Source organism: Petaurus breviceps, unplaced genomic scaffold (genome assembly GCF_028583685.1).
Source record: "Petaurus breviceps papuanus isolate PSGF00001 unplaced genomic scaffold, PetGlider_PUasm1.0 391, whole genome shotgun sequence".
NCBI lineage: Eukaryota > Metazoa > Chordata > Mammalia > Diprotodontia > Petauridae > Petaurus > Petaurus breviceps.
This window is the reverse complement of record NW_027186310.1, coordinates 89,458-115,801: the sequence shown is the minus strand read 5'-3', so window position 1 is coordinate 115,801 and position 26,344 is coordinate 89,458. Positions and strand designations below refer to the sequence as shown.

The following is a 26,344-nucleotide window of genomic DNA, read 5'->3' as shown; positions in this document are numbered from 1 at the left end:
TAAACCTAGCTTTTTTCATTGTTAAAATGTTGGTTTGGGTTTTGTTTTGTTTTGTTTTTAAATTAATTATACACAAAGAAAACCAGTCCCTACTGACCGTGAAATGTGAGCAATCCCAGGGAGGTGGCAGGAACATGCAGCCAGCTGGGAGCCGGCGGCCTGCAGGGCACCAGACCCTCTAACCCGCACAGGGCTGCCATCAAGCCCTGATAAGGCTTCCAGTCTTTCTCCTGTCCATTTTGATGCTGCACACTCCATCTAAAATAAGGGAGCGTCTGCCTGGGGCGTGGGAATTTCACAGTTTTGCTGAAAGGAATGCCGACCATGGGCTAATGCCAATCTAAACCACTTTTCAAAACTTTATTTAAATTTCTTTTCAAATTTTTCTGTTCTGCATAAGGAATAAGGGTTACTGAGGAAAGGAGCGTTCTAAAGAGGCCCATGAGTTGGCATGGACGTGCACCGGCTGCTGAGAGGAACGGATGCCCTTCCTGGAGGTGCTTGGCAGATTACACCAGGTTTCTCCTTCACTCCGAGAACAGCAGGGAGGGGGCTCGGCTGAGTTTCTAGGGAAGAGCTTTTCAGCAGATCAAAGAAACCACCAAGAGCCAAACACCAGCCACAGGCATGCCTGATGCCCAAGGAAGCCAAATGGGCCCCAAGAGAAAGTCAAGCTCGATCAACAGAGGAAAAGCTCTAGAAGGCTGAGAAAGAGGCCAGGCCACAGGAAGCACACACCACTGTACTGATTTCTATCAGGCTCAACGGTTACAATAAGGAGACTTCTGAGTGTCCTCCCTCCCCCACTAAAAGCAGCAGGAATTCACAGCTAACAGACGGGCCGAGTGGCAGCCCCAGCAGCGCCCCAACAAAGCAGGCGCTCAGCTCAGGCGGTGCCTTTCAGGCTCAGAGGGCAGCAGGTCTTGGGAGTCAGAGCCACCCCCCTCCGAGGGCTGAGTCTAGAAAACTCCCAAGAGGCAGCACGAGTCTCTGGATCCTCCTCCTGCCTACGGAAGCAGCGGGTCCCAGGCCCTCATCAAAGCCATTTGCCACAACCAATGTGTGCTGCTCAAACATAGAGGCCAGCGCCCAGGGCTCACGATGGCTAGGGACCACGTCTCGGCTAGCAAGTGAGTTTAAGTTCAAGAATGGGAACCGGGAGATCTAATTAGGAGAGAAGAACAACCAAGAAGTCTGGCTGCAGGTCAGGCTGATTCCACATGAACCAAGTATCCCAAAGTCACTCCTGTAACTACTGAGTGGGCCCAGAACTCCCAGGGCTCCCTTCCTCCTACCAAGGCATCGAAAGCACAACAGGGACCCGAGTGGGCACGAAGACATCTGCAGCCTGGGGATGGTCTGGGGGGCCCAAGAGCTCAGCCCGAGTGGGGGAGACTGGCTGTGGCTGGCACCACCCAAGCCCCAGCAAACGCTTCCCTTTACTGAGAGCACTATGGGCCCACGACCAACACCAGGTACAGCTTGCTTCGCCTCTGCTGCTGCACAAGCTCAAAACTAACACCACAAGAAAAAGGTGACCCTTGTGGTGTTACTGCCCAGGGCAGGGCAGGACCAACTAACCAAAGTGGAGGCACTACAGAGAGGAGGGCAAGCCACAATTATAAGTGAAGAGGACGACGCCGAAAATGTCTCCCAAGCCAATCCTGAATGCCACAAATGGAGCCAAGAGAAGCAGCTCCAATGGCACCCCTGGGGCACACAGGGCTCCAGCCCCGCCTGCCTGAGCAGAGTGGCGTCACTGGCATCAGCATCATGCCCACCAGACTGGCAGTCACGAGGAAGGATCCCTAGAGCTTAGGGCACGCATGTGGAACAACTCAGAATTCTGATGTCAGCTATCTGCCAGGTCAGCAGGAGGTAGGCACTAACCAGCCCTAGACCTTCCCAAATGGAAAAACCAAGCACCCACGGACAGTGTGAGTGAGGCCCAAGGTCACAGACGGAGTGGTGAGGCCAAAGTGGGCCCCTGATTTCTGAGGCAGGTCATGGTCTGACCTTCAAGCACGGCTTCCATTACATCAGTGATTCACACAGGCCAACCTTGGCCCATCAGAAACAAAGGACATCTCTGAACTCTCATTAAGAACATGGATGGGGTGACGCTTTTTAAGAAGCCAAAAATAACAAGGGGAGCTGTACAATGAGGGAACGCTGCCTTGCCTGTCCAGCGTCAATGAGTGAAGTCGGCACATAATTAACCCCATTCTTCTCCTGGGATGTTCACATGCACAGCAACTAGAAAGGTCAGCAGCACATAAATCCCTCCAGCATCTGAGGCCTTCCACCTCCTCCATGACCTCCACCTGGGTCAGCACAACTGTCCACAAGGGAGGGAGGGGAGATGCGCACTCAGCTGCTATGCAGGAATGATGGATTAAGATGGATCCTTACATAAACATGGCTGTGACTGGCCAAGGGCCAGTTACTGACAAAGGATTACAGCGTATTCATTCATTAGGTCCTGCTTAGCCTTTAACAGCAAAGACTAATAACCTGTTTCACTGACTCCTCCCGACATGCCCTGTGCCGCATGGGAGGCGCAGTCCCAGTCCCTGCAGAGGCCACAAAAATGAAGTCAAACAAGGCCCTGCCCTAGTCCTGAAGAGTTCACAATCCAGCAGAACACCACAAAGCAAACACCAACAGATGCCTACAAAAGGTGCAAACATCAGGAGACTGCCCAAGGAGGGCTACTTCAAGAAGGGCTTCTGGGACACAGCCCAAGGCTGGCTCAGCCAGGGACAGGCTTAACTTCAACGTTTCGAGAGAAAGAACTGGAGCCAAGGCCAGACCCTCACTGTTTTGCAGAGGGGCAACTGAGGCCGAACGAGGATTGGCAACAGCCTGGGCAGGGTCCAACGGCTAGCTCACAGAAGGAGTTCAGGCAACACCGCTGGTCCGATGCCTCCAGTGGGAATGAAACAGAAACGTGTAGACGTGGAGGGAGAGGCAGCTGACTGCACACAGGAATAAAAGCCAGGTCAGAGCCTGGGATCTGGGACTATGGGAGCACAGAAGGCTTCAGGAGAGGTAGCATGGCTACCACACAGATGGACTGATCAAGTGAGTCAAGCCTGGGGGCTGCCTGGGGGAGGCCAGGATTCCCTTTTCAGTGCTGGGTTTTGCTCCAGTCCCTACATTCTTGCCTTGGGTGATCTATGCATGGAGAGAGCCCCAGTAATCTCCCTCTCTGCCTTTCCTCCTCCCATGTGGCAACTGTCAGTCAGCATTCTGTGGCCAAGGGAAGAAAGGCCCTCACCATCTCTGAGAGGCCTGACACTGCCTTGAGACAGCCCAGCAGGGCAGAGCCCTTGGCTCACTTCTCACCAATGGAACAGCCTCTGGGCACATCAGGTCCCTGCGTTCAGCCTGAGGGTCCTGACCTCTGAACGGATGGCCTGTGAGATCCCTCCCAGCTTAAGATGGGGAAGTCTGATTGCCCATCGCCCTTCTCCCTTCCTCCTTCATCCAGGCTGTCATCCTCAAGGCTGCCGAATTCTTTCTAAGGCACAAGTCTGACCATATCATTCTCATGTGTGACTCCCCACCAGTGAGAGATACAGTCATTGACAAGGATGGTGAAAACAGCTGCACTGCCCGAGACGCTGAGCTGCCCAGCCCAGCTCTGCTCTCTCGTGCCAGGCTGGATTCAGAGCCAGTGTCTTCCTTCAGTGCTCTTCATACACCTCTGCCCACCTCCATGAGCTGGTATAAAGCATCCTGTCCCCTCTCCTCACCAGCCCCCGACACCGAGATCATGTCTCCCTCCTCCCCAAACGGCAGTCACTGCCCTCTTTCCAGGCTTATCAGATGCCACCTCTCCCAGGCTGTCTGCTCTGAACCCCTCTCTCCCCCAAATTAACACTACGGCCTCGGTAGAACTGTACGTTCCTGGAGGGTCAAGAAGGCTTGCTGAACTGAATCCAACTGAGGAGCAGCACTCTGTAATGAGGACTTGAAATCGCTCCTGAGACTGATGAGTCACAGCTTTCCCCCCAAAAAGACAGACCTGGGCTCAAGCTGCTTGATTCCTAAGCCTCCCCCTTATGGGATTTTCTTCCTCCAGGAGAAGAGCATAAAGACCAAAACCAACCTAGAACCCCCCCCCACACACACACCCCTTCTTCCATGCCCATCACCAAGGTAGCCAGAGCTGGGAGTGGTGGGGCCAAGGTCATTTGGTGGGACCGATAAAGACACTGACTCCCTATTTACCTCCAGGACTCAGTGTAAAATCTCTGGTCTGACTTTTAAAGCCTCTCACAAGCTGGGCCCTGCCCATCTTTCTAGTCTCCCTGCAGAGGCCTGAACGGCTCCTCCCCATCTTCACTCCTCTCCGCCTCTCATGCCGCCACCTCTGGGAACGGCCATGGCCCCTTGTGACTTCCCTGGAGGCTGACCTCTCTGTCCAGAGCTGCCTGCGTGCTGTCTCCCCCACCAGAATGGGGGCTCCTTGAGAAGAAGGGCTGGGTTTGCTCTCCTTTATATGCCTAGTACTCAGCACAGTCCCCGGTACACAGCAAGTACTTAATAAATGCTTGCTGCCTGAATGAAGTAGCTCGCCCAGGTGATAGTAGCAGGGCGGGGGCTCAAACCCTCTGCCTAGTCTATGCAGGTGTCCCAGAAGGCTCGTACCTGGTCATCACGGGCCCCCCTGCTCTACCTCAGGAGGGTCCAGTCCACCTGCCTTTGCCCTTTAGGCCCTCGCAGTGAGCTGCTATACCAACTCAGGTCCCCACACACGCCTTCTGCTGTTGTGAGGCGCTGGGGGCCTGTGGTGCCGCCTCCCCCTGCCTCGAAGCACCAGCATGGTCTTTCGAAATCGACTTCCCTAGGAAGCCAGCATGAAGCCCCTAAGACATGACAACACGCTTGGAGCCCTGCAGACTTGCTGAGTAACAATGTCTCTCATCAAAATCTGTGGTTTTCTGTCCCACCAAACTGCAACCTTCTCTAGGGCAGAAACTAGATCCCTGCGAAAATATGGGTCTTTTCTCAGCACAAGCTGACGATGTTAGAGGAAAAAGCTTTCCAAAACTCAGACTTACCCCAGTGGCACCATCACCATCACCCGTCAGTGTCCAAGCAGAGGAGGGCGATGGTCTCAGAAACCAGTGATTTCTGGTCTGTCAGATCTCTGGCCCAATCCGTGCATCTCCCTATCAGCCCTCCTCTGCTACTGAAGGCCCTTCCACGGGAAGACTCCACATGCAGATCACACATTACAACCTACCTGCTACAGGGTGACAAAGGCAGGACGGGCCCCACACATGAGAAGCACTGGGCTGGGCACCCTTGTCCTGGCTCTGACCCTTTGGTGTCAGCTCATTAACTCATCTCCCGGGCGTCCTGGCAAGCAGGAGCACCTAATGACAAGCCGAACTGTGGCCACACACGGTACGCACACTGTGGCTCCACAATAAACAACTTTAAGGCAGTGGTTTATATCCTCAGGGCTTATTTCCAACTACAGCAGAAGAAGGAACGTCTGCCATTTTCTTCTCAAAAAGCAGACAGAGCCAATCCTCCTGAAGGGACTGCCTGGATTTGCCTCCACTCTCCACAGAACCTTCTCATTTTGATATTCCTTTATTATCTGAAGGCAATGGATCCGCCAACTATTAAAATCCTCCCCCCAAAGGGGAAACACTTTGGCTGGTTTTCCCTCTGTTATATCATTCAAAAGACCATAGAGGAGCCTTAAAGGAAAACCATCAGAACGTCTTATTTCACAAATGAGGGAGCAGCTGACCAAGTCAGAGCCTCAGAGCTGGCTTGGCTTCTGCCCTCCACAGCCACCTCACTGGCCCCACTGGCCAACAAGCCTTCCCCCACATCGAGCCCCCTCCCCCTGCCTCCTTTGGCCGAGGCCCACACCTCTCCTTTAAGTCAGGATTTGCTACCAGCTATTCCAAATTCCCAAACTGAGAAGAAAGCTTTCAAGTGCTTTTTAATCCAGTTACGTTCCCTGTTCCTGAGGGATCGCTACTGAAATCAAACATCTTAAAATGAATTATCATAGTAATTATCAGTTTCATTTCTAAAGCCTTTCAAGTTTCCCACATGCTGCCCTCCGAGGGACACAAAACAAGGCTACTAATCCAGCCACCCCCCACTCCATCTCTGTCAGCCCAAATCTCTGCTTTGCCTTGGGTAGAGACGGCAGTCAAGATTCAAACCCAAGTCTTTCTTAAGCCCTCGTCAGGCTGCTGTAACTGCTGATGAGAGAACAGACCAAAAGCCCTCTGGGAACCTCTGAGTGCTCTGAAAACATGGGTCAGGATTATCAGTGCATCTCACTGCCAAAGCCTTAATTCTGGCACACAGCTTTGAAAAATTATCACACAATTCTTTTAAATCAAGTTTTAATTTGTAATTATTTCTTCAACAATAAAAAATAATTCTGCCACGCTGGGATGAGTGTGTATATGGAAGAGATGGATACGCAGGAGCTGCCAGCGCAGAGGAAAAGAACCCATGAGGAACTGTTCATGAATTAACTCAAACCAAGAGCTTTAAGTTTTTACATTAAAGCTGAAGCATTTTTTTTTTTAAGCAATTGGGGTTAAGTAACGTGCTCAAGGTCACACGGCCAGTTATTTCTGGGTGTGGTGCTAAGTGTCTGAGCCCGGGATTCGATCTCCAGGTCGTCCCAACACTGGAGCCCGTGCTCTTACTCGCTGAGCCACCTGGCCGCCCCTAAGCAATTGGGGTTAAGCTCAAGGTTACATGGCCAGGTGTTTCTGGGTGGGTGCCAAGTGTCTGAGCCCGGGATTCAATCTCCAGGTCATCCCAACACTGGAGCTGGTGGTCTTACTCGCTGAGCCACCTGGCCGCCCCTAAGCAATTGGGGTTAAGTAACTTGCTCAAGGTTACACAGCCAGTTATTTCTGGGTGTGGTGCTAAGTGTCTGAGCCCGGGATTCGTTCTCCAGGTCATCCCAACACTGGAGCCGGTGCTCTTACTCGCTGAGCCACCTGGCCACCCCTAAGCAATTGGGGTTAAGTAACTTGCTCAAGGTTACACAGCCAGTTATTTCTGGGTGTGGTGCTGAGTGTCTGGGCCCAGATTCGATCTCCAGGTCGTCCCAACACTGGAGCCGGTGCTCTTACTCGCTGAGCCACCTGGCCGCCCCTAAGCAATTGGGGTTAAGTAACTTGCTCAAGGTTACACGGCCAGGCGTTTCTGGGTGGGTGCCAAGTGTCTGAGCCCGGATTCGATCTCCAGGTCTTCTCAACACTGGAGCCGGTGCTCTTACTCGCTGTGCTACCTGGCCGCCCCAAGCTGAAGCATTTTTAACATTAGGTAGCGTTTATACAGCGCTTTAGGCTTACAAAGCACTTCCCCGGTTTCCGATTTCATCTGATTGGCATGCTAGTGGGAAATGCCAATGAGTACATGTAAAAAAGCATTTAAAAGGCATCCCCCATCCTGCAGACAGCAACAGGGGGCAGCTGCAGGAGACCCGACCATCCACTCCAGCCCTTACCTCTGTTTTCTAGATCTAGAGAGAAGTAGGGAGGTTTACAAAGCCCCTTCCTCACCACAAACGGTGCTGAGGAGCAGTGGACACAGGGCTAGGCTTGGCATCAGGAAAACTGGGAGAGTGCCACCTTTGGTACTTCCTGGGGCTGGAACAGCAGGCAAGCCATTTTACTTCTGTCTGCCCTAGGGAACTGCCACATACTGACCAGACCCACAGATCCTCTGGCCATGATCTGCCCTGAGTCTTCACAATAATCCCATGACAAGAATTATTGTCTAGACTGTATGTGAAGACAGCTGGGATGGGCAGCCCCCTCCTCCCCCAGGCCTCCTCCCCAAAGGCCTCAAGGTTACTGTGTGCTAACACATCTATAGTCTGAATAAAATTACACTCTGACGGGCGTGTGGAGCACACAATGGGACATTCTGGTGAAGAGGGTAACAACAAACACCCCTCCAAAAAGAGCCTTCTAGGATGTGGAAAGAAAAGGCAAACAAAGCCTTCAAAGAGCATCCTAAGACCCTCCACAGCAGGAATGCTGCTAAGAGAGACAGAGGGCTGGGTCCTGGCATCACTGAGCCAGGCCGGGGAGGGAAGAAGTGGAAACACAGGGGCACAAACGGAGCGGACCTGCTCACAGCCTTCCAGCTCATTTAGAACTAACCTTCTCTTTGAACCCTCAACACTACATGTTCCACACAAAGCCACGTACACATGAAAAGCAGGCTGTGGGTGATCCAGTGAGATGCATGACGATGGCAGGACTGAGCCTGACGGCACTCCAGGGCACTCCTGGGGCAATGGCCAGGCAGTGCCAGCGGCAGCGTCCATCCTTCAGGATATACAGAATTCGGGCGAGATCAGGGGGCATGAGAGGGGAGAGGGCAGCACCAGCAAAGTCATGGAGAAGGTGTCAGCCGGTCACTAAATCACAATCTCTCCTAAATCTCTGACCAACAGAACCTGCCTCTGCCCCATCTAACCCTGGCCCTGGTCTTCCTGGTGCTGGCTGTCTCGGTGGAAGGCCTCCTGAACTTCAGGATGACAAAGCCCTTCTCAACCACACTTTGAAAGGGTGAAGGAGGGGCCTGAGGGGTTAGATCCTTCTCCCTCCGCTGCCAGCTCCAGGAAGCAAGCCTAGGGGCTATCTGGAGCCTGGGGAGTATCCCAACTACAGAGGTTCTCTCTCTTTCTTCCCATCCCTCCCATCCCTGACCTGCTGGCTAGAAATGCTCCATTGATGAAGAAGCAGGCTGAGGTGGGGCAAAGAGGCAACTCAATCTACAAATCCACTAAATGGGGAGAAACAGAAGACCAGTTACCAGGTCCCATCTGGATGGTGCACAAACTGACCAAACCACTTCCGAATTTTTAAAGGGCTCAGGCAGCAGCATGGAGAAACAATCGTTCTCCACTTCCAACTCAGTGTTCAATGCCAGTCTGAAAATCAGTGTGCTTCTTGTAGAGCTGGGAGGCAGATTATCAAGTTAACAACCTGCCCAAGGCTTCCCCCCAACGTGGAGGCTGTGCTGCCCCAAAGCTCGGCTTGGGGGGTCGGAGAGGGGTGGGCCCAGGACAGAAGAGACATTCATAAACTGAGGGGCTTAAAGGTTCCCTTTCCCTTCTTTAAAGAGAGAAGTGCCACATACCTGCTGGGTGTTTCTCTGGGCCTGGGCACCAGACTGCAGCCTCCGTAACAACGGCACGCCGTTCCTGGACAGTCTCTTTAGTAACCAGTAACTGTGCGCTCTCTCCACAAACTGCTTCTTCCGCTGAACGGCCACCTGAGTCAGAATCTTATTTAATCTAAAATACGGAAAAACTCAGAGTTTAATTTTGGAAGCAACAGGTTAAAGAGAGGCTTTGGTTATGGGAATCAGGAAACACCCTCCATGCATACTTGAGAACTATTTCAAATCAAACAGTGATGCCCACCCCCTCCTTGGGAAGGCCCACTTTATATGCTCTGCTCAAATGACTCATGAAGTGAATTTTTAAATCACCTAAAAATGTGCCCAGTTAAAGCATCTAAAAATCTTTAAATGATTTTATTATGTTAAAACCTAAGCAAGCCCCCTTCTTTAAACAAGTTAACCTAAATCAAATATAAAATAACACCTTTTGTGTTGAACAATTATTTTAAATTCTGTACACTCACATTAATAAAAGAAACAAGCCATTTAAGTTACTAAAAAAATGCAGCTTTTAAAAACAGTGCTGTTAATTCTGGGGAGGGAGAGGGAGAAAATTTAAAACTTCTGGGAGTAAATGTTGAAAACTAAAGATAAACTAATAAAAAAAGAAAAGAAAAAAGTGCTGCTAAGTTTGTCGAGTATTCTGAAATAACTGGCTTCTTTTCATCCAAAGAACATCTAAAACCCACTGAGACGACCCTTAAAAAAAATCTAAAAACTGAAAAAGTGAAAGTCTTAAAATTGAAGAGCCAAGATTGCTGCTGGGGCCGGCCTCCTGGATGCTGAACTGCATATGTGCTCATCTGAGCTCAGCCGAGCACTGAGGGCTTTGTGAAGCAGGCAGAAACCATGCAGGGTGTGCATTATCCCTTTCTCGCCCACAGAAAATGAAACACTTCTGTGATGAAGCTGTGTGAGCAGCATCTTCGCGGGCACAGTCGCAGAAGGAGCCAAAGAGCCATCGGAGTCTCCCCGTGTCTGCCCACAGAGCGCTGCAGCCCACAGAATCACACAACCTCTTTGTCTTTCTCCAGCCGGACACGCTGGAGATTCCCAATTCCCAAAGATCCCCTTTCCTTCCCTAAATCACAGCCAAATCAAAGAGTCGCCAGCAAGCAGGGAGTGCAGTGCAGAGGGGCCTAAAGCCACACACCTGGGTTCAAATCCCACATCTTGGCTGGGTGACCCTGAACAGGACATCTAACCTCTGAGCACTCTAGGCCAACTCCCCAGAACTCACTACATGGTAGAGAAGATACCAAGCAGCACTGGAGGGAGCTGGCTTTCCCAGGGAGCTCCCCATACCCATGACATTAGACAGATCCAGACCCTCGCCTTAAATATAGCTGAAAAATGATTCTGATACAACAATTGTTCCCCAAAGAAATCTCTGAAGAAGCCGGTGGCAGGGAGTCCAGATTCCCCAAAAAAGGGCTGCCCAGTCTGCCCCCAGAGGCCCACTGGGGGAGGCCCTGTGCCCAGTACTTTCCTGCCATCCCACTGCGCTTAGGGAAGGGCCAAACATCAACAGCACTCTCCCCAAAGGCAGGAGATGTTTCAGGGTGATCACAGTTGACTTCCTCATCAAAAGTGAAGTCTTTTTACAACTTAGTGATCACAAGCTTTTCCTAATGAAAGTCACACTTTCCTAGACATCCCCCTACTCCTGATTAAATACTCAAATATCATATTTCAAAGGGGAAGAGGGAAGACCTAGTGAAAAGCAGAAGTGAAATATAAATATTTCAGTTCAGAAACTTAAAGCAGTTTCTAAATCATTCATGGGAAACAAAAGACAATCGGAACAATGAAACCAAGGACAATGATTCACCACTCTGAAGCTTTCTATAAAAACCCATCCCATGCTCAGGGAAGGTGCAGGCCCAGGTCGCTCAAGGCTCCTCCCATACAGGGCAGGGGCAGTGAGGCTGCAGGCTGACAGGAAGCCGGCTGGGCCATGGAGACAAGCCACTTCCCCTGGGAACCTCAGTCTCCTCATCTACAACATGGGGATAAGTTCTGCACGGGCATCCTGAAAGGAGCACACTCCATAAATCAAAAGCAGCCATGGGGTTAATTATTATGCTCTAATTGCATGTTAACTCATACATTAGTCAGCAGTATGAAACGGACTTGGGCCTCCCTATGGAAGGCCAAGGAAATGCAAACGTGTGTGGCAATTCAAACACTCTCCCTTCGGTACCTAGAATTCTGAGAATGAACCCAAGTCCCAACACTCTTTACACCCCGTTTTTATAGAGCCTGTATAGGTATAAAGCCGGAATTCATTCAAGTACAGACTGTTCTTCTCTCCTCCCACAGAAAGGGACTCACTCTTGATCTCTACCCCAGCTCCACTTTAGAAACCTTTCTTGATGCCTAAACATCCCACTGCCCTCTCCTCTACCAGACACACACATGAGCCTTACAATTAGAAAGGCCACAACACGCGTCTCTGCAAGAGACAGCCCCGGCTTCTTCGCTGAGCCTGCTAGGACCGCCTGGTGGCTGAGCCTCTCCAAGGCGTGTGCACGGAGGGCAGAGCAAGGCAGCAGAAGCTACTCGCCATCTGCATCACCAATTTAATGAGGTTAAAAAGGTGAGAGAATGGGGACACTCAGACTATCCGGAATTCGCTGTCTGGACATGCTGTTTAAATTTCTTTCATGTCTATGACATAACCGAGATTTCTGATTGCCACAAGCATTTATCACAACAACCTGTAAGGCGGATAGATGAAAAGCAAGGCCAAGGGCCTGGAGCTGCTGCTGTTAGCTGGAATCCTTAGTTAATGCAGACTTTGTCTGTGTGGACCTTAAGCTTTGTGCTGTGTCTGGACTCCGCACTCCCAGCTCCTGACCCAGTCAAACCTGCAGTCCCATAATCCTCTCTGGCCTCACAGCTCTTCACATCACTAGCACCCAATCCTTGCTGCCACAGCATTCCAAAGAACAGCTCTGACCAGCTCATCCCCTCATGCCCTAACTGCCAACGAAATACGATGCCAACTCCACTCCTCTGAAGCCCGCCACGGCCGGACCACGCTCCGCTCCTGTGAAGCCCGCCACAGCCGGACCACACTCTGCTCCTGTGAAGCCCGCCACGGCCGGACCAAGCTCCGCTCCTCTGAAGCCCTCCACAGCCGGACCAAGCTCGAACACTGTTTCAGACAACCAGGACTGTTATCAGATGCTCCCTGGGCCGCTGTACCTCCATGCATAGACAGGCCTTCACTGACACCCAGAAGGTATACCTGTCACACCTCTCCCTGGCCTCCAAGGCCAAGCTCCTGGTCATCGCCTCCCTGAATCCTCCCTGATCCCTTCAGCTCAAAGTCACCTCTCCTCCTGCTTTCCAAGACTGTACAAACAAGTCGGTGATTTGTTATTACGGTGCTAAATGTAGACCCAACTTTCACGTACACTCCTCTTTTGTGGCCTCTTGTAAATTAGAATGTTCATATTTGTTGATGTTTAAGGTCATGGTAAAAGATTTTTTTTTTTTAAACTTGCCAAAAAAAAAATATGTACCAGATGGCCTTGAAATGAGGAGAGACATCTCTCAAAATCCCCCCACACTTGCCTCCCTCATCTGCAAGGTGGGTGCAAAGATTGCATATTTCTCTCCTCCATGACTTGAGGCTCGAGTAAGACCATGCTTGCAACACATAGCCTACCAGTGGCAGCCATGACCTTGCAAAGGCCAATTCAGGGATTCAAACTGGTTTCTCTGGAGTATTTGGGTGTGCCTCTTTGTCCTATTCACATTCTAACTAGTGCAGGGACCAGCTTCTAAGTTTCCATCCAGATGCCTGGTGGACAGCAGGCCATCAAGAGGGACAGCCAAGTGAACTGCTAAATCTACATGTAAATGGGGACAGCAAAAGCCCTAGCCCCCCCCCCCCCCCCAGGAGCATCTGCTCCTTCCAGCTCTTCACAAATCCCATCCAGGACCAAGAGAAGACAACCTGAGTGAGGGGAGGAGGCGGCTCTGGAGACCCGGGAAACGGCCGCCATGTCTGTATCTCCAGGAGCTCCAAGAGCAGGCCGGACGGCACCACTAAATCAGCACCTGCTGACTGGTCACTCTGTCACTCTGTTGGATGCAGATGCTTGTGACAACACCTAAGGCCTACTCCGGCCCTAAGGGGGTTACTGATGGGAGATCTCAGCTTCTCCAGGCTGTTCCGCCCACAGCCTCTGTAAAATGGGATGACCAGAGAGCCTGCCTACCTCCGAGCTGTGGGGTAGCTGCATATAAACTATTTTATAGACCTCAAAATGCTACTGATAGAAATTTCACTATCACCATCATTATTTGCAGCAGCATGATCTGTAATAACCAAGCATGAGGAAGGGCTGCCCCCACCTCGATCCGGTCTGCCTGTGGAGTTCTCCCACCTCCCCTTCCAATCTCAGCTAAAAGACCACCTTCCACAGGAGGTGGCCCTTCCCAAGAGCCCCGTGCTGGCGCCTTCCCTCCAGGGCCGTGGCCCCCCTTGCCAGTTTTGGTGCAGAAGCGGCTGCCCCTCGTCTAGCCCATCAGACCCAGAGGGTTCAGAAGCTGTTTACATCCTCACTACTTAACACTATTAATGCATAAAATGCAGTAGGTGTTTAACAAATGCTTGCTGACTTCACTTGAAAGTAATGACAAACATGAAGACTATGGAGAGGCCTATGTATGTGAAATGATTCAAAGACAAAAAAAATGATATACACACTTACAATTACATAAAAAGTAACAGAAACAAGAACTACAAAAATATAGCCGAGTCTCAATTAGTGCGGATAATGAGGCCCCTGAAGTAGTCACACATATTCCAATTCCCAATTAGATTTCAAAGTTATAATTACATAAAACATGGTAGCAATTCAATGCAGCCCAAAGGAAATAATACAGTTTGAATTCCAATAACGAGACCACTTCAGGACTCAGAGCAGGACATTTTGTGATGAGCGTAAAAGTTAACATCCACTTTTTTCAAACTGAAGACTAGATGTGGAGGGCCCCATTTGCCATTTTTTGCTCACTACACATTTTGGCATCGTTTCGTTTACACATCGGCCAAGACAGGCCCAGACTGCTTTTATTCTCGTACAACAGCAGCACCTTCACGAGCTCAGAAACCCGGCTCTATGCCTGTGTCCAGTCTCAGCTGCTCTCCCTCGAGGCCCAATGAGGGGTCTGGCAGGAGTCAATGGCCCCGCTCGGCCACTTTCTGTCTCTGTGACCTTTGGATGAGGCCAGCTCTTCTCTAGGGCCTTGATTATCTCTAAGGTGCCTTCCTGGTCTAAAGTCTGAAAACCAGAAAACTGAGGGTCACGTAAGGTCCATTCATGTAACGGAACAGAACTGAGCCATAACGCAACAACGGTTAGGAGGGACGGAGAGAAGCTTGGGATGACTGGTATGAATGTGACAGTGAAGTGAGCAGAGCCAGGTAAACAACAGAGACCAATTACTTAAACAAAAAACAACAATTCACCGCACCAGAAGAGAGATGGAGAAATGCATCTCCTTACAGGAGGAAAGTGTGTCATCACCACAAAGGAGAAATGCTGGCACTGTCAGGACTGGCCACTGTGGGTGCTGACTACCTCTGCTCAATCCTTTACGACAAGGGAGAGATCATAAGAAATCACTGATGCAAACACACACCAAAAAATGATTAAGCCTGTGAACCACGAACTTCTGTACTAAGTCTTCAGTATACTTTTTACAGTAACCAAGTCATTCTGAACAAAGTAACTTGATCAACTAATAATACTCATTCAAACCCTCTATTAAAGTCCCAAACCTGTGAGATGCTTTCTCCCACAGACGGGGCATCACACATCTCATCAATACTTCCAAGACCGGAGGTCTTCATAGGGGGAATCCCACTCTCCACCACTTTTAGGACCTGGGTCTCCATCAAGAGATGCTAAGAGGGGGGGCCAGGTGGTGCAGTGAATAAGAGCACAGGCCCTGGAGTCGGGAGACCCGGGATCGGTTCCAGCCTCAGATACTTACCACCCACACAAAATAACTGGCCATGTAACCTTGAGCAAGTTACTTAACCCCAAATGCTTAAAAAAAAGAGAGAGAGATGCTAACAACGGTCCTCCTCTGCCATCACAGCTACCTCCTGGGAGTCAGGCCTCCAAACTGAGCTCAGTTGCCAGAGCCCATCCTGGGGCCCCACACTCCAAGCCCTATGCTCACTCAGCTGGCTGAGCTTTCAAGAAGGCCTGGAAGCACCCAAAGTACACACACACACACACACACACACACACACACACACACCAAAAGGAATAAGATACTACTACTCAATTAGTGAATAAAAGTGGCAAAATTCCCAAAAGTTTTCCTGCTTCCTAAACTATATGAAGTTCATAATTCTACTTTGAAACTGAAATTTTAAAAACCCTTCTGAGCTACAGAAAATCCTCTGGCCAAAGAGATGAGGCCCCTCCCAGCTGGCGGCCGCCACTATTTCTATTCCTTGTCATTCTCTCTGCCCAAAGCAATCTGCTCACCAGATGTTCTTTAACCCCAACGGGAGGAAATTCCTGGATGAAGACAACCAGTCTTCAGATGTGGAGTCCAGCCCCATCTGGGGTCATTTCTCAGCCACAGCTGACATTCAGGTACTTTCTCCAGCAACATCAATCTCCTTTGAGTCCCAAGACCTTTTTGTCCTGAGGAGAAGCCAACAAGTGGAATTCCTGGCCGTACAACGATGCACCAATCGCCTCCATCTCCTACCTGAAGACGACAGGTACCTTCTATACTTGCATTTATGACAACCAGAGGCAGGTAAACCCAAGTTTACAGCACCTACCAGGGATTAATCATCCAGCCATACAAATGGCACACAATCCTCCTCACAAGCTGTCTAAGCTACTGCCCCGAAAAACTTCCCTTTTTTAAAATCTGTGGCTTAAGTAGAGGTGGAAAGGAGCAGGGAAGGAGAGCGAATAAGCCCAAGAGAAGACCCCAGGCAGGGTAATTTTGCCCAAAATATCCCCTGGGGCGCCTGAATTTCTACTTCATTGCCAGAAACAAGAGACTCATTTGAGTTAACAAGCATCCTTTTTTCAAAATACCTCCCAGGGGGTAAAGAAGCCACAGGGTCATACACAGTATCACATCAATTCAAGCAGTTTACTTTTTACCTAATATTCAACCTAAGATCTGCTGTACCAACAAGTCAAGAGCTGTGACTTGGGGGAAAAAGAGAGCAAGGATTTGGGCCCAGAGTACTCCGGAGGATAAGGGAGGGAGCAGAAGGATCGGGGAGAGTTTATGATGTCAGCACTAAGACACTGGTCATCTGGAGAGGCCTGGCAAGTAAGGCATAGGGAATGGGAGATGAGAAGGTAGCCAAGTCAAACTGACCCTATCTCCAAGTTGGCCCAAGAGTCAGCCCTAGTGCCCAAAGGAGAGAAGCAGCTTCCCCTTCCTCCTCCTGCCTATTCCCTTTCCAGGAGCATCCACTCACTGTCTCTTGGCTACATTTTAGATTCAATGGAGAGGCTTTGGTAGGCTGACACAGGAATCTAACCAGGCCACAAGTAATTTATTGTTTCCCATGTGCCAGGCACTGTGCCAACCCCTGGCAGTCGAAAGGGTGGCGAGGACAACGCCTGCCTCTTAGGAGCTCACCAACAGGAGACACAACGTGTACACATGAGATACATTCAAGAGAAGATAAAGAAGCACCATTCAACACTGTTTCCATGGAGGACAGGGTGCCCAAGTTTCAAGCATGAATGCAAGGGAACTTCTGGAGCGCAGCCTGTCTAAAAGCTGAGGTCCCCACCGAGAATTCACTCTCAGGAGCAAGGGGCAGCCACTGACAGCGTAGAGAGCAGGATGGACCTTCCTGCTCCTGAGTACAAATGTGAACATTTTTGCATCGTTTGACAGGTGCAACTAAAGCTAACTGAAGGTCCTTATTTTTAAAGCCCTATCTGAATGACCAACAGGACAAAGAACATAATCCTCTGCACTGGCAGTCACTAGTTCAGAGAATCACAAAGTGCTTCTGCTCCCTGCTCTGCCGCCAGTCCGAAGCCACTGCGCGGTGACGGGCCCGCTGGGCGGCACCTCCTGGGTGACAAGGACACTCTCCCTTTTACAGATGCTTGTCATCTGACACCAAAAAGCTGTGGAAAGCCCTGGCTCCGCATCTCGTCCACTACTTGAAAAGGCAGATGCTTCAGAAAAGGATTTCTGTGCCTGACACCCAGAGCACGTGACATCAGGGCTCGAACAAATATTCATTCCCTTCATCTTCATGGGAAGGTGCTCTCTCAAAGTTAACATTCCTCCATTTTCATCCATTTCAAGATAAAGCGCCAGTTCCTTCCTCCCGGAGAAGCAGTGAGGACCTAACTGAGGAAGGCCTCTCCTCTAACCCACCAATCCATAGGGCCTGCTGCATGCCCATCCTTCAAGTCTGTAAGCAGCATAAGGAGACACATAAGGGGCCATAGAAGGGGCGGGAATGAGAGGGGAGGAATCACTTCCAATAAAGGAAGCAGCTGGGACGGGGACAAATCCCATGCATTCCGCCGGGAACAACCTGGCTGTCTACGGGTGGGTTTCCTATCTCGCTCCACCTCTTCTCCCCTCACTTCCCTGCCCTTCAGCATTTAAGCCAAATGTACCCATCCTTGGGGGCATTCTCATGCAGAACGGTGCCAGCCTCAAAGGCCCTCCCAGGTCGTCAGCGGAAGGGGGGGGGGGTGTTTAGGGGGGCGCGGGCGCCCCCCGGGGGGGGGGGGGGGGGGGGGGGGGGGGGGTTTAGCGACAGCTGACAGCAGCCCTGGTGGCCTCGGGTCAGATGGGGAGGGCTCGTCTCTCCTAACAAGTATCTACCAACTGAGAGCAGGTGATGCCCACCGCTGTCCAACTGACAAGTGTGTCCTAAAGAGATGCGCCAGGACTGCAGTGACTCTCAGCCATCCAACCAGTACCAGCAGCAGGCCTCACCATGCCACTCACTGGTCATGCTGCCAACGCACACCTGGGGCACCTGGGCAAGGTATTCCACAAGCCTTCACAGTCACACTGCCCCCCACATCATAGCCCTCCTCAACCAACTCCAAAGCAAAAGCCCCACAACAACAGCGGCCAGCGCTCAGCCACAGGCAGGTGCCTCCTCCAAATCCTCAGCCTCCCAAGCCTCAGTACCCACAAGGAAGGACCCACAGTCCAGTTATGGCACCTGAGTGTGGGGTGGCAATCTACGTGCATCCCCCTACTCCAGAAAAGCCAAAGATGAAAGAAAGCACATCGAGGTCTGCATCTCTGCCAAGGTCATGCTCAACAATCACCCACAAGTCACTGACGCCTGCGGGGAAGCAACCCAAGCTCAGAGCTTCGTCCCAGGCTTCCAAATTCCAGCCCAGAGTCTGTCTCTCAGCCTGTCTGCAGGAGGCTCAGGAAGGAGACAAGTGAATTACAAAATGTGAACTAATGCTGTCCCTAAGAAGAGAACAGAAAGTGCTTGGGTGGGGAGCCCAGACCGCAGAGGGGAAAACCGAGGATCATCCCCCCAACGGAACAACATCCAGACCGAGGGACTTGAGAACTTTCCATACCGCCCAGAGCAGGCCCTTCTGCAGACCCCTGATGCTTTCCCAAAGAGGAGCTCAGGTGACCAGCCCAGCATCCAGCAAATATTAAGTGAGCGGCTGGAGCTCAACCCTGAGCCTTCTCCCTCCCATCCAGTGCCCTTTGAGGATGTCCTGCTGGCTCCCTTCTCCTCCAAGACTGAGGATCATATGCAAGTCCCAAGTTCCCATCAAGAAATGAAACCTGCCATGATTAGGGCCTCTGCGCTAACCATTCTCCAATCTGCCCATCCTGCCCCAAATTCTCTGCTGCCCTCCAGTCTCACATCTCCAACTGCCTTCCAGACATCTTGAACTCCTGACCTCACCCCTGCCTTCCCAATCCACTGCGGAGGGGATGCCTGTGCTCCCTCCCTCTCACCCCCATATCCAAACCCAAACAGGTGCCAAGCTCCCCTGTAACATCTCTCTACTACAGTCCCTCTTCTTCCCTGACCCTGCCACCACTCTGTCCCCTCACACCTAATGGGGGTCTGCCCACCTGCAGGCTATTCCCACTCCAGGCCAGCCTCCACTCAACCACCGAAGTGATCGTCCTGAAGCCTGTGTCTAATCAACAGACTTCTGTAGCTCCCTACTGCCTCCACGTGACCCCCTCAGATCTGATCAGGCCTCCTCCTTGCTGCTTCTCACACATGACTCTCCACCTCACAGCGTTTCCACATCCAGGCCTGGGATGCTCTCCCTCTTCACCTGACCAGCTAAGATCCCACTCCCTGACTCCCTTAATGCTGAGTAATTCTTTCCTATGGGTCCTGTTATCTTCACCACTGACTGTGGACACCTCAAGGGCAGAGACTAACCTCTGCCTTTCTTCCCCATTATATAGCTTCTTGCCCTGCACATAGCAGGTGCTTAACAAAGGTTTACTGACTGCTGACTAATTAAAGCCAGATCCTGGCAGGTGTCCTAGAATCAGCCCCTCCAAAAATCGGCCCCTTCCCCTTATGGAGAGCTGAAATCTGCCCCCGTTACCCCCGCCCTAGCTCTGTCCTTCAGAAGAAACAAAACCCATCTAATCGCATCCACCTGCGAGTCCTTCTGAAGACTGACTGCAGAACCACAGCCCTACTAAGCCTTTTTCAGTCTGGGCCAAATACTCCTCTGCGGAGAGGACCCCAAAGAAAATCTCTGGCATCTCCAAGGCTGACAGAGACCTCAAGAACTGAAGCCTCTAGACCTCTCTGGGTAAGTCAATGCCCATATCCAGGCCTCAGTTTCTCCCCTTACAAAATGGGGGTGGGGGGGAGAGGGTTAGATCTCTCCCTCTCCAGTCTCCTCCACCCCTCCAAGCCCATGATATTCTGCGCTCAGGCTCAGTAGTGAAGTCTGAAGTCGTTCCCTTTATTCCCAGAGTGAAAAGATTCTCACCCTCCGCTTGGGTGTGAATAAGGCCAGCAGCCTCCCTCAGGAGGAAGACGTGTCAGAAGACAAAGCATCAGTGTCCTGCGGAATACTATACACATTCTACAGATCAGGGAGCACATGCACATGGGGGGGCCAAGACTCCTAGACCACCCTGGCTAGGTGCACCTGAATTCAAAGTCCATCTCACACACTTCCTAGCTCAGTTTCCTCCACTGCAAAATGGGAATCATAGCAGCACCTACCTGCCAGGCTTGTCACTGTTCCCCTCGCCTGCCTCCCACCCCAGCAGGTCCCGCCCCAGGACCTTCACTGCCAGACTGCCCTGTGTACAGGGCCTAGGCCCAGACAAGCAAGGTCTCTCTGGCCTACTCCTTCCTGAAGACCTCCCTCAGCACCATCCTCTCTGGCACTGAGACCCAGCCTCGACCATCTCCTTATACTCCCCACACTCTAGGAGCTGATCCAAAAATCCCAGTCACTGTTCTGCACTGGGTTCTCCCTCAGGCCCCACCCCCTTCCTCAACTCCAGATCTGCCAGGAGCTCTCTGTGCCCTCTGGAATGCCTGCTCCGTAATTAACAAACCTCCTCTCATCCTGACCCTCTTTCCACCTTCTGGCCCTCACTGAGACCTAGATCTGGGGACTACAGAGAAAGGACAGTGTCTCACATAGCACTAAGCCCCTTTCCAGACCTTCCCTCAGAAACCAGCACTCCCCTGAGGTGCTGGATTCCCCCCAGCAGCCTCCTTCCCCTCCACTACCACAGTGCTAAGCAGAGCTGGAGTAAAGGACGAACCGAGCCCACTGGGCCACCCCAACCTGAAGTCGTCCCAGCAGCAAGACCGAACATCCCTTCTTCCTCTAACTCTCCTTCATTCACTCTCCCAAGGGCTCCCCACCTTCCATCTTGGCGCTGTGACCTCACTTCATCCCTGACCCAAACACCAAGAGCTCCCTCTTCTCCCTTCCTCCTCATCTCCCACCACCTACATATCTCCCCCATCACTGGCTCCTCCTTCTCTCCAGTCTCAGATGAAAAAGGGGCCCTTCTCCCCCTGCCAAGGAAAAGCCCTCACCAGGGGCCTGGATCCCACCCCCCCAGGTACCATTGGGTGGGTGTGTATCAAATCTCCAATCACTCCCATCTACGAGATCTCCCCCATCCTTAAAAAAGCCTTCACTTGATCCAACCATCACTGTCAGTTACCGTCCTCGAGCTTTAGGCAGCTGAGGGGCAGGGGCACAGAAAACAGAGCACTGGGCCTAGAGTCAGGAAGACCTGAATTCAAATCCAGCCACAGAAACATTCTAGCAGGATGACCCTGGGCACAACCCTTCCCCTCAGAGTCTGCCTGTTTCTTTCTCTGTTAGCAGCTGTCTCAAAGAGTAGCCAAGGAGGCTCAAAGGAACCCGCCAGTAAGACACCTGGCAAAACCTCAAGTGCTTGGTAATAGTGAGGATCCAAATCATTCCTTCTCCCCTTCTCAGCTAAAATCTGAAGAAAGCCATCTCCAACAAGTACCCAAGACCCTCAGGCTCTCTAATAGCCCTGACCCTCCCCTCCAGGGGCTCCGGGCAGCCTGAAGGGGGCAGTCACTATCTTTTCTCCTCTCCCTAAGTTTTCAGGACAATGCCAGCTCTCCTCCTCCCCTCCAGGGGCGCACCTCCCAACCCTACACATACCGTGTTTCCCCGATAATAAGACACTGTCTTATTATTTTTTTTTTTGGACAGAAAAACACCAGAGGGCTTATTTTCAGGGGAGGGCTTATTTTAATGAACATTGACAGCAATTTTAATAAACAGGTAAATGTGAACAAAAAAATGTACCTTTATTCAATAATGAATTCAATAAAGAACAGGATGACGCGCTCACTGCTTCAGCTCTGACTGGATGCAGCTCGGAGCGCGGCCTGCGTTTCACGGGGGGGGGGGGGGGACGGTGCATACAGAGGGTACCGTAATGTAGCGTGTAGCACAGGGGATCACCTTCACTACAGTAGCAATCTCAATAGGGCTTATTTTCGGGGGAGGGCTTATTTTAGAGGAATCTTACACAGTAAGGGGAGGGCTTATTTTCAGGATAGGTCTTATTATCGGGGAAACACGGGTACCCAAGATTCAAGGATCTCCGGAGGGGATCTCATCAGCTCCCACCAGCTTCATTGGTATTTCTAAGCAGATGATTCTGGATCTAAGAGTCTAGGCCCAGTCTCTCCTCAACTGTAACCACAGAAATGTTTCTTGTGCATCTCAAGCTGAACGGCCTATAAGCTTCTAACGGTCAGCCAAGTCCAAAACATGACACATTATCTTTCCCCAGAGCTCTCCCTTCTTCCCCCACGTCCACTGCCAAACCTCTCCCACACAGGACCCTATGGCCAGCCGCCTCACCTCAAACCTGGCCCGCGGCAGGCAGCAGGTTTCTACGTGGCTTCTCCGTCTTGCATGCAACACGATTCAGGCCACATCCCAGCCCTGCTACCCACCCTCCCCTCCGGCACCAAATATTAGAGACTGCTGGAGGATATTGACAACTTCACAGCCTGGCTCCCTGACCCCTTTCCAGCCTTCCAACCCCTAATTCCAGGGATGCTGACGCATGTCCCCAGGCCTGAGATGCTCTTCCTCCTCCTCTCTGCCTCAGTCTCCCTGGCTCCCTTCAATACCCAGCTGCAAGCTCCCTCCTGCAGGAGGCTGTCCCACAGACGCTGGCACCTTCCTCTTACTGATTACTTCCTATACATTCTACCTGTGTTTTGCTTGTGTATGTACCTGGGTGTATGTCCATGTGGCCTCCTTGAATATTAGAGTGCAAACTCCTGGAAACCAGGTTTCTAAGCCTTTCTTTTCCTCATTTCAAAACTTTCAATTATCTCCATTTTAATCTTAAAATTCTTTATTGCTAAAAGCAATCTAAGCACAAAAAAAGCAGATTAATACATTCAGCACATGAAATTCTAAGAGGCTTAAATAGCTATGTTTAATGTAGGGATAACTTCTGACACTTCCGTAATAGGGCACAGATCTCAATTATTATCCCTACTTTTCAGATGAGGAAATTGAGAAAATCAGACTCTCAGAAGAAATGGACTGAAGTCCCAACACCTTCCCTTTCTTCTCATGACTGACTAACTTCTAGAGACCACAGATATCAGAAAGCTGGCTGGGAAGGAGCCTGAGGCAGACCAACCCAACACTGCTTTTCCGATCATTTCAATACATTTCCCATGAAGCAGTTCCCAGAATTTCAGTGTCACTTTTTCAAACAGCACTTCACATTTGCTTAGGAGGCCAATGGACCTGCCCTTCCCGATGCCCCTTGGGATCCTTCCCAGTCACTTTTACCCCTCAGTCTTGACAGGAAGTGAGCAGTCCAGCTTTCTCGCCGAAGCTCAGGGGCCATTTCACCGCTGGGCCCAGGAAGTCACCTGCAACCTTCCACACATTGCAGCAGAGGGGCCCAAGACCTCAATCACTTGAAAATTCAGAATGCATTTCAGTACATCTGACAGTACAAATACAACGCATTTAAGAAGGTGCTGAAAGTGATCTGCAAAGACTGATGATTTCTTAAAATTAGCAAATTCTTAAAGTTCTCTAATCAGCTATCGGTTTTCCCATGCATAACATTCTGCTGTGCTTTACTGTTTAGTTATTATAGAGCTGAGGGAGCGGGGCGATTCTGAGACAGCGCCAGGGAAGCCTCTCCTTTCCAATGACACGTCATTCGTGGGGTTATCAGTGTCCTGTCACTTTCCTTATGAGCAAGGGCACAAAACAACTATGGGAACTGAAGTCAGTCCCCTTCATTAAGTGGGCACACAGGACATGTCATTAGCACATAAGATGGGCTGCAGATACTGAAAATCAGCAAATACCTCTGAATCAATGTAAACTGACCCCGGGCCTGTCTGCCGCAGGTCCCATACCATCAGAAGCACCTGGACCCTGGCTCCACCAATAACTAGTTGGGCATCTTGGAACAAGTCACTTACCCACTCTGAGACCCTGCTTACCCCTCAAAGGTTAAATCCACCCAGCTCCTTTCCAGATCCATCTGGGATCTAAATATAAGACTTCACATTAATAGAATGTGGCGACACCTCCAGAAAAAGAGGGGGACCCCGGCTGAGTCTAGGGACTTCTGTTCTGCTCTATTTGGTTGTGAATCTACTTTGGATTGGAATAAACATGGGGAACCATCTTCACTGGGCTACTGGGTTCTCTATCCATCATTTCCACCCCAAGGACTCCATTTAGAATTCTCTCCAAACATGATGCCCACATGCCCCTCCCGACACCCGCCCAAGTACAGGGCACAAAGGGGGTCCCCTCTCCACCTCTGGGATAGCTCAGACTGAGCAGAGACCTGCTCCGGCCCCAGCCCTCAGGCCTGCTTACCTCTGAGGAGGTATATAAGGGGCGGACACCGTGGGCATAACTGTACAGGGCTCAGCCAAAGTTTTCTTGGCCTTTTTTGTTTTCTTCCTGACTTTGGACGTGGACCTGACAGTTTTGACGGCTCCCTCCTTCCGGCAAACCCCGTTTTTCATCTCGACGTCCCCGTAAATATTGAGAGGCCTGCGGATGCAGCCCGGGGGGGTGTGCGCATCACAGTAAGCAGTCTTTTTGACAGAGAAGGTGGTGCTGCTGCCCGTCACCTCCTTCACGGGCTCCATTTTCATATAGAGGCCAGCCTTCTGGGCACACGTCACGTGGAAGGCCGTGTAGCAATTGGCTTTGTGGCACTGGATACAGGCACCGACACCCTTCTGCTTGCAGAGGTAGCATGTAAGCTTCCAGCGGGCCGGGGGGATGTTGCGCACCCCGTCGATGGGCTCAATGAACACCGTGTTGGCGAAGCCCACCTCGGGAATCCACAGGGCACAGACCACGTGGCCCCAGCGGTCATCGTCTGTCTTTTTGAAGGCACCTCCCTTGTTGGGGCACAGGACGCAGTCGGCCGGCCGCGCGCGGGCCTGCAGGCAGTGGCGGCAGAGCCACTGGCCCTCGGGGATGTAGGGCACCCCGTAGCACTCCTGGTGAACGGCCAAGTTGCAGAGGTCGCAGAAGAGGATGACGTTGCTGTTCTGGCACTCGCCGTCCATGCAGATGCAGCACACGGCGTCCTCGTCGATCAGGGACTGGGGGTCGCCCTGCTTCTGGTTCTCGCAGTAGGACTCCTTCTCGAAGCGGTCCATCAGGAACTCAAACATGTTCTGGGACACCACGGACACGCCGTCGGCCTTGCGCCTCTCGTTCACGATCTCCAGCCAGGCGTAGTCTTCCTCGTCCATGTCGTATTCCACCTCGTGGTCAAGCTCCTCGGGCGACTTCTCCACGAACTTGTAGTAGGCCGGGGGCCGCCGCGGCGCCGAGGGCGGGCTGTACTCCACCACCCGCACGCGGGGCTCGGGGAGGGGGCTGGCGGCGGCAGGCGCGCCGGGGCCGCCGGGGCCGGGGCCGCCGTCATTCTTCTTCTTCCCCTTGCTGTTCTTGTGCCGCTTGGTGCGCAGACACACCGGGGGTCTCTCGCTGTTCTCTTTGTTGCTGTTACACTCGCTCAGCTCCTGGGCTGTGAGATCATCTTCCAAGATGATCTCTAGGGGGTCAAAGATGCTGATCCTGTGCAGGCGGCCTTCGATCTCTATCTCCACCATCCTCTGAGCTTGGGCATACGTCAGGGTCTCTCGAGTAGGGGAGTGCTTAATGCTGCACGGGGAAGAGGAGGGCCTGCTTGCAGATACTCGATGACATCGCCCTTTCCTCCTCATTTGGCAATGATTACCTGAAATCACACGCAAAGTTCGAGTCAACACACAACGTCTGAAAAATGATCAGCGGGGTCGGCCCGCGTCAACCCAAACAAGACGCTCGGGGCTCAACTGAGAGGCAGCCCCGGGCTCAGGCCCGGAGTCAGGCCGGCCAGCCTCGGAGGCTTGCTGGCACACGCGACCTGCCTCGGAAACGGGAATAACCACAGTGACGGCGGCCCCCTTGCCCGGGGGTGTGCCAGGCGCGCGCCGGGCAGCAGAGGTAGGGTTCCTGCTGACCCGGCCTGGGAAGCGGAGCTTTTGCAAACTCACTCATCTCAGAAGACCGAGGCTCCCGGTGTCCTCTCCGCCCCCCAAAAGACGGGACTGAGG

At 51.7% G+C, this 26,344-nt stretch overlaps 1 protein-coding gene across 7 annotated transcripts in view; it reads right to left on the bottom strand.

Annotated features, from left to right (window-relative positions):
* BRD1 (bromodomain containing 1) overlaps positions 1-26,002 on the bottom strand; it is a 64,970-nt gene extending 38,968 nt beyond the window's left edge. For 3 of the 7 annotated variants that reach the window (XM_069100326.1, XM_069100325.1, XM_069100327.1), the window contains exons 1-3: positions 24,600-26,001; positions 24,215-24,262; positions 9,157-9,313 (exon numbers count right to left, since the gene is read on the bottom strand). In XM_069100326.1, coding sequence (XP_068956427.1) covers positions 9,157-9,313; positions 24,215-24,262; positions 24,600-25,972 — 1,578 coding nt within the window. In that variant the 5' untranslated portion in view covers positions 25,973-26,001. Of the gene's footprint in view, positions 1-9,156; positions 9,314-24,214; positions 24,263-24,599 lie in introns of all 7 variants that reach the window. The other 4 variants (XM_069100324.1, XM_069100330.1, XM_069100329.1 and 1 more) reach the window with 4 other exon arrangements.
* Between the last annotated feature and the right edge of the window lie 342 nt (positions 26,003-26,344).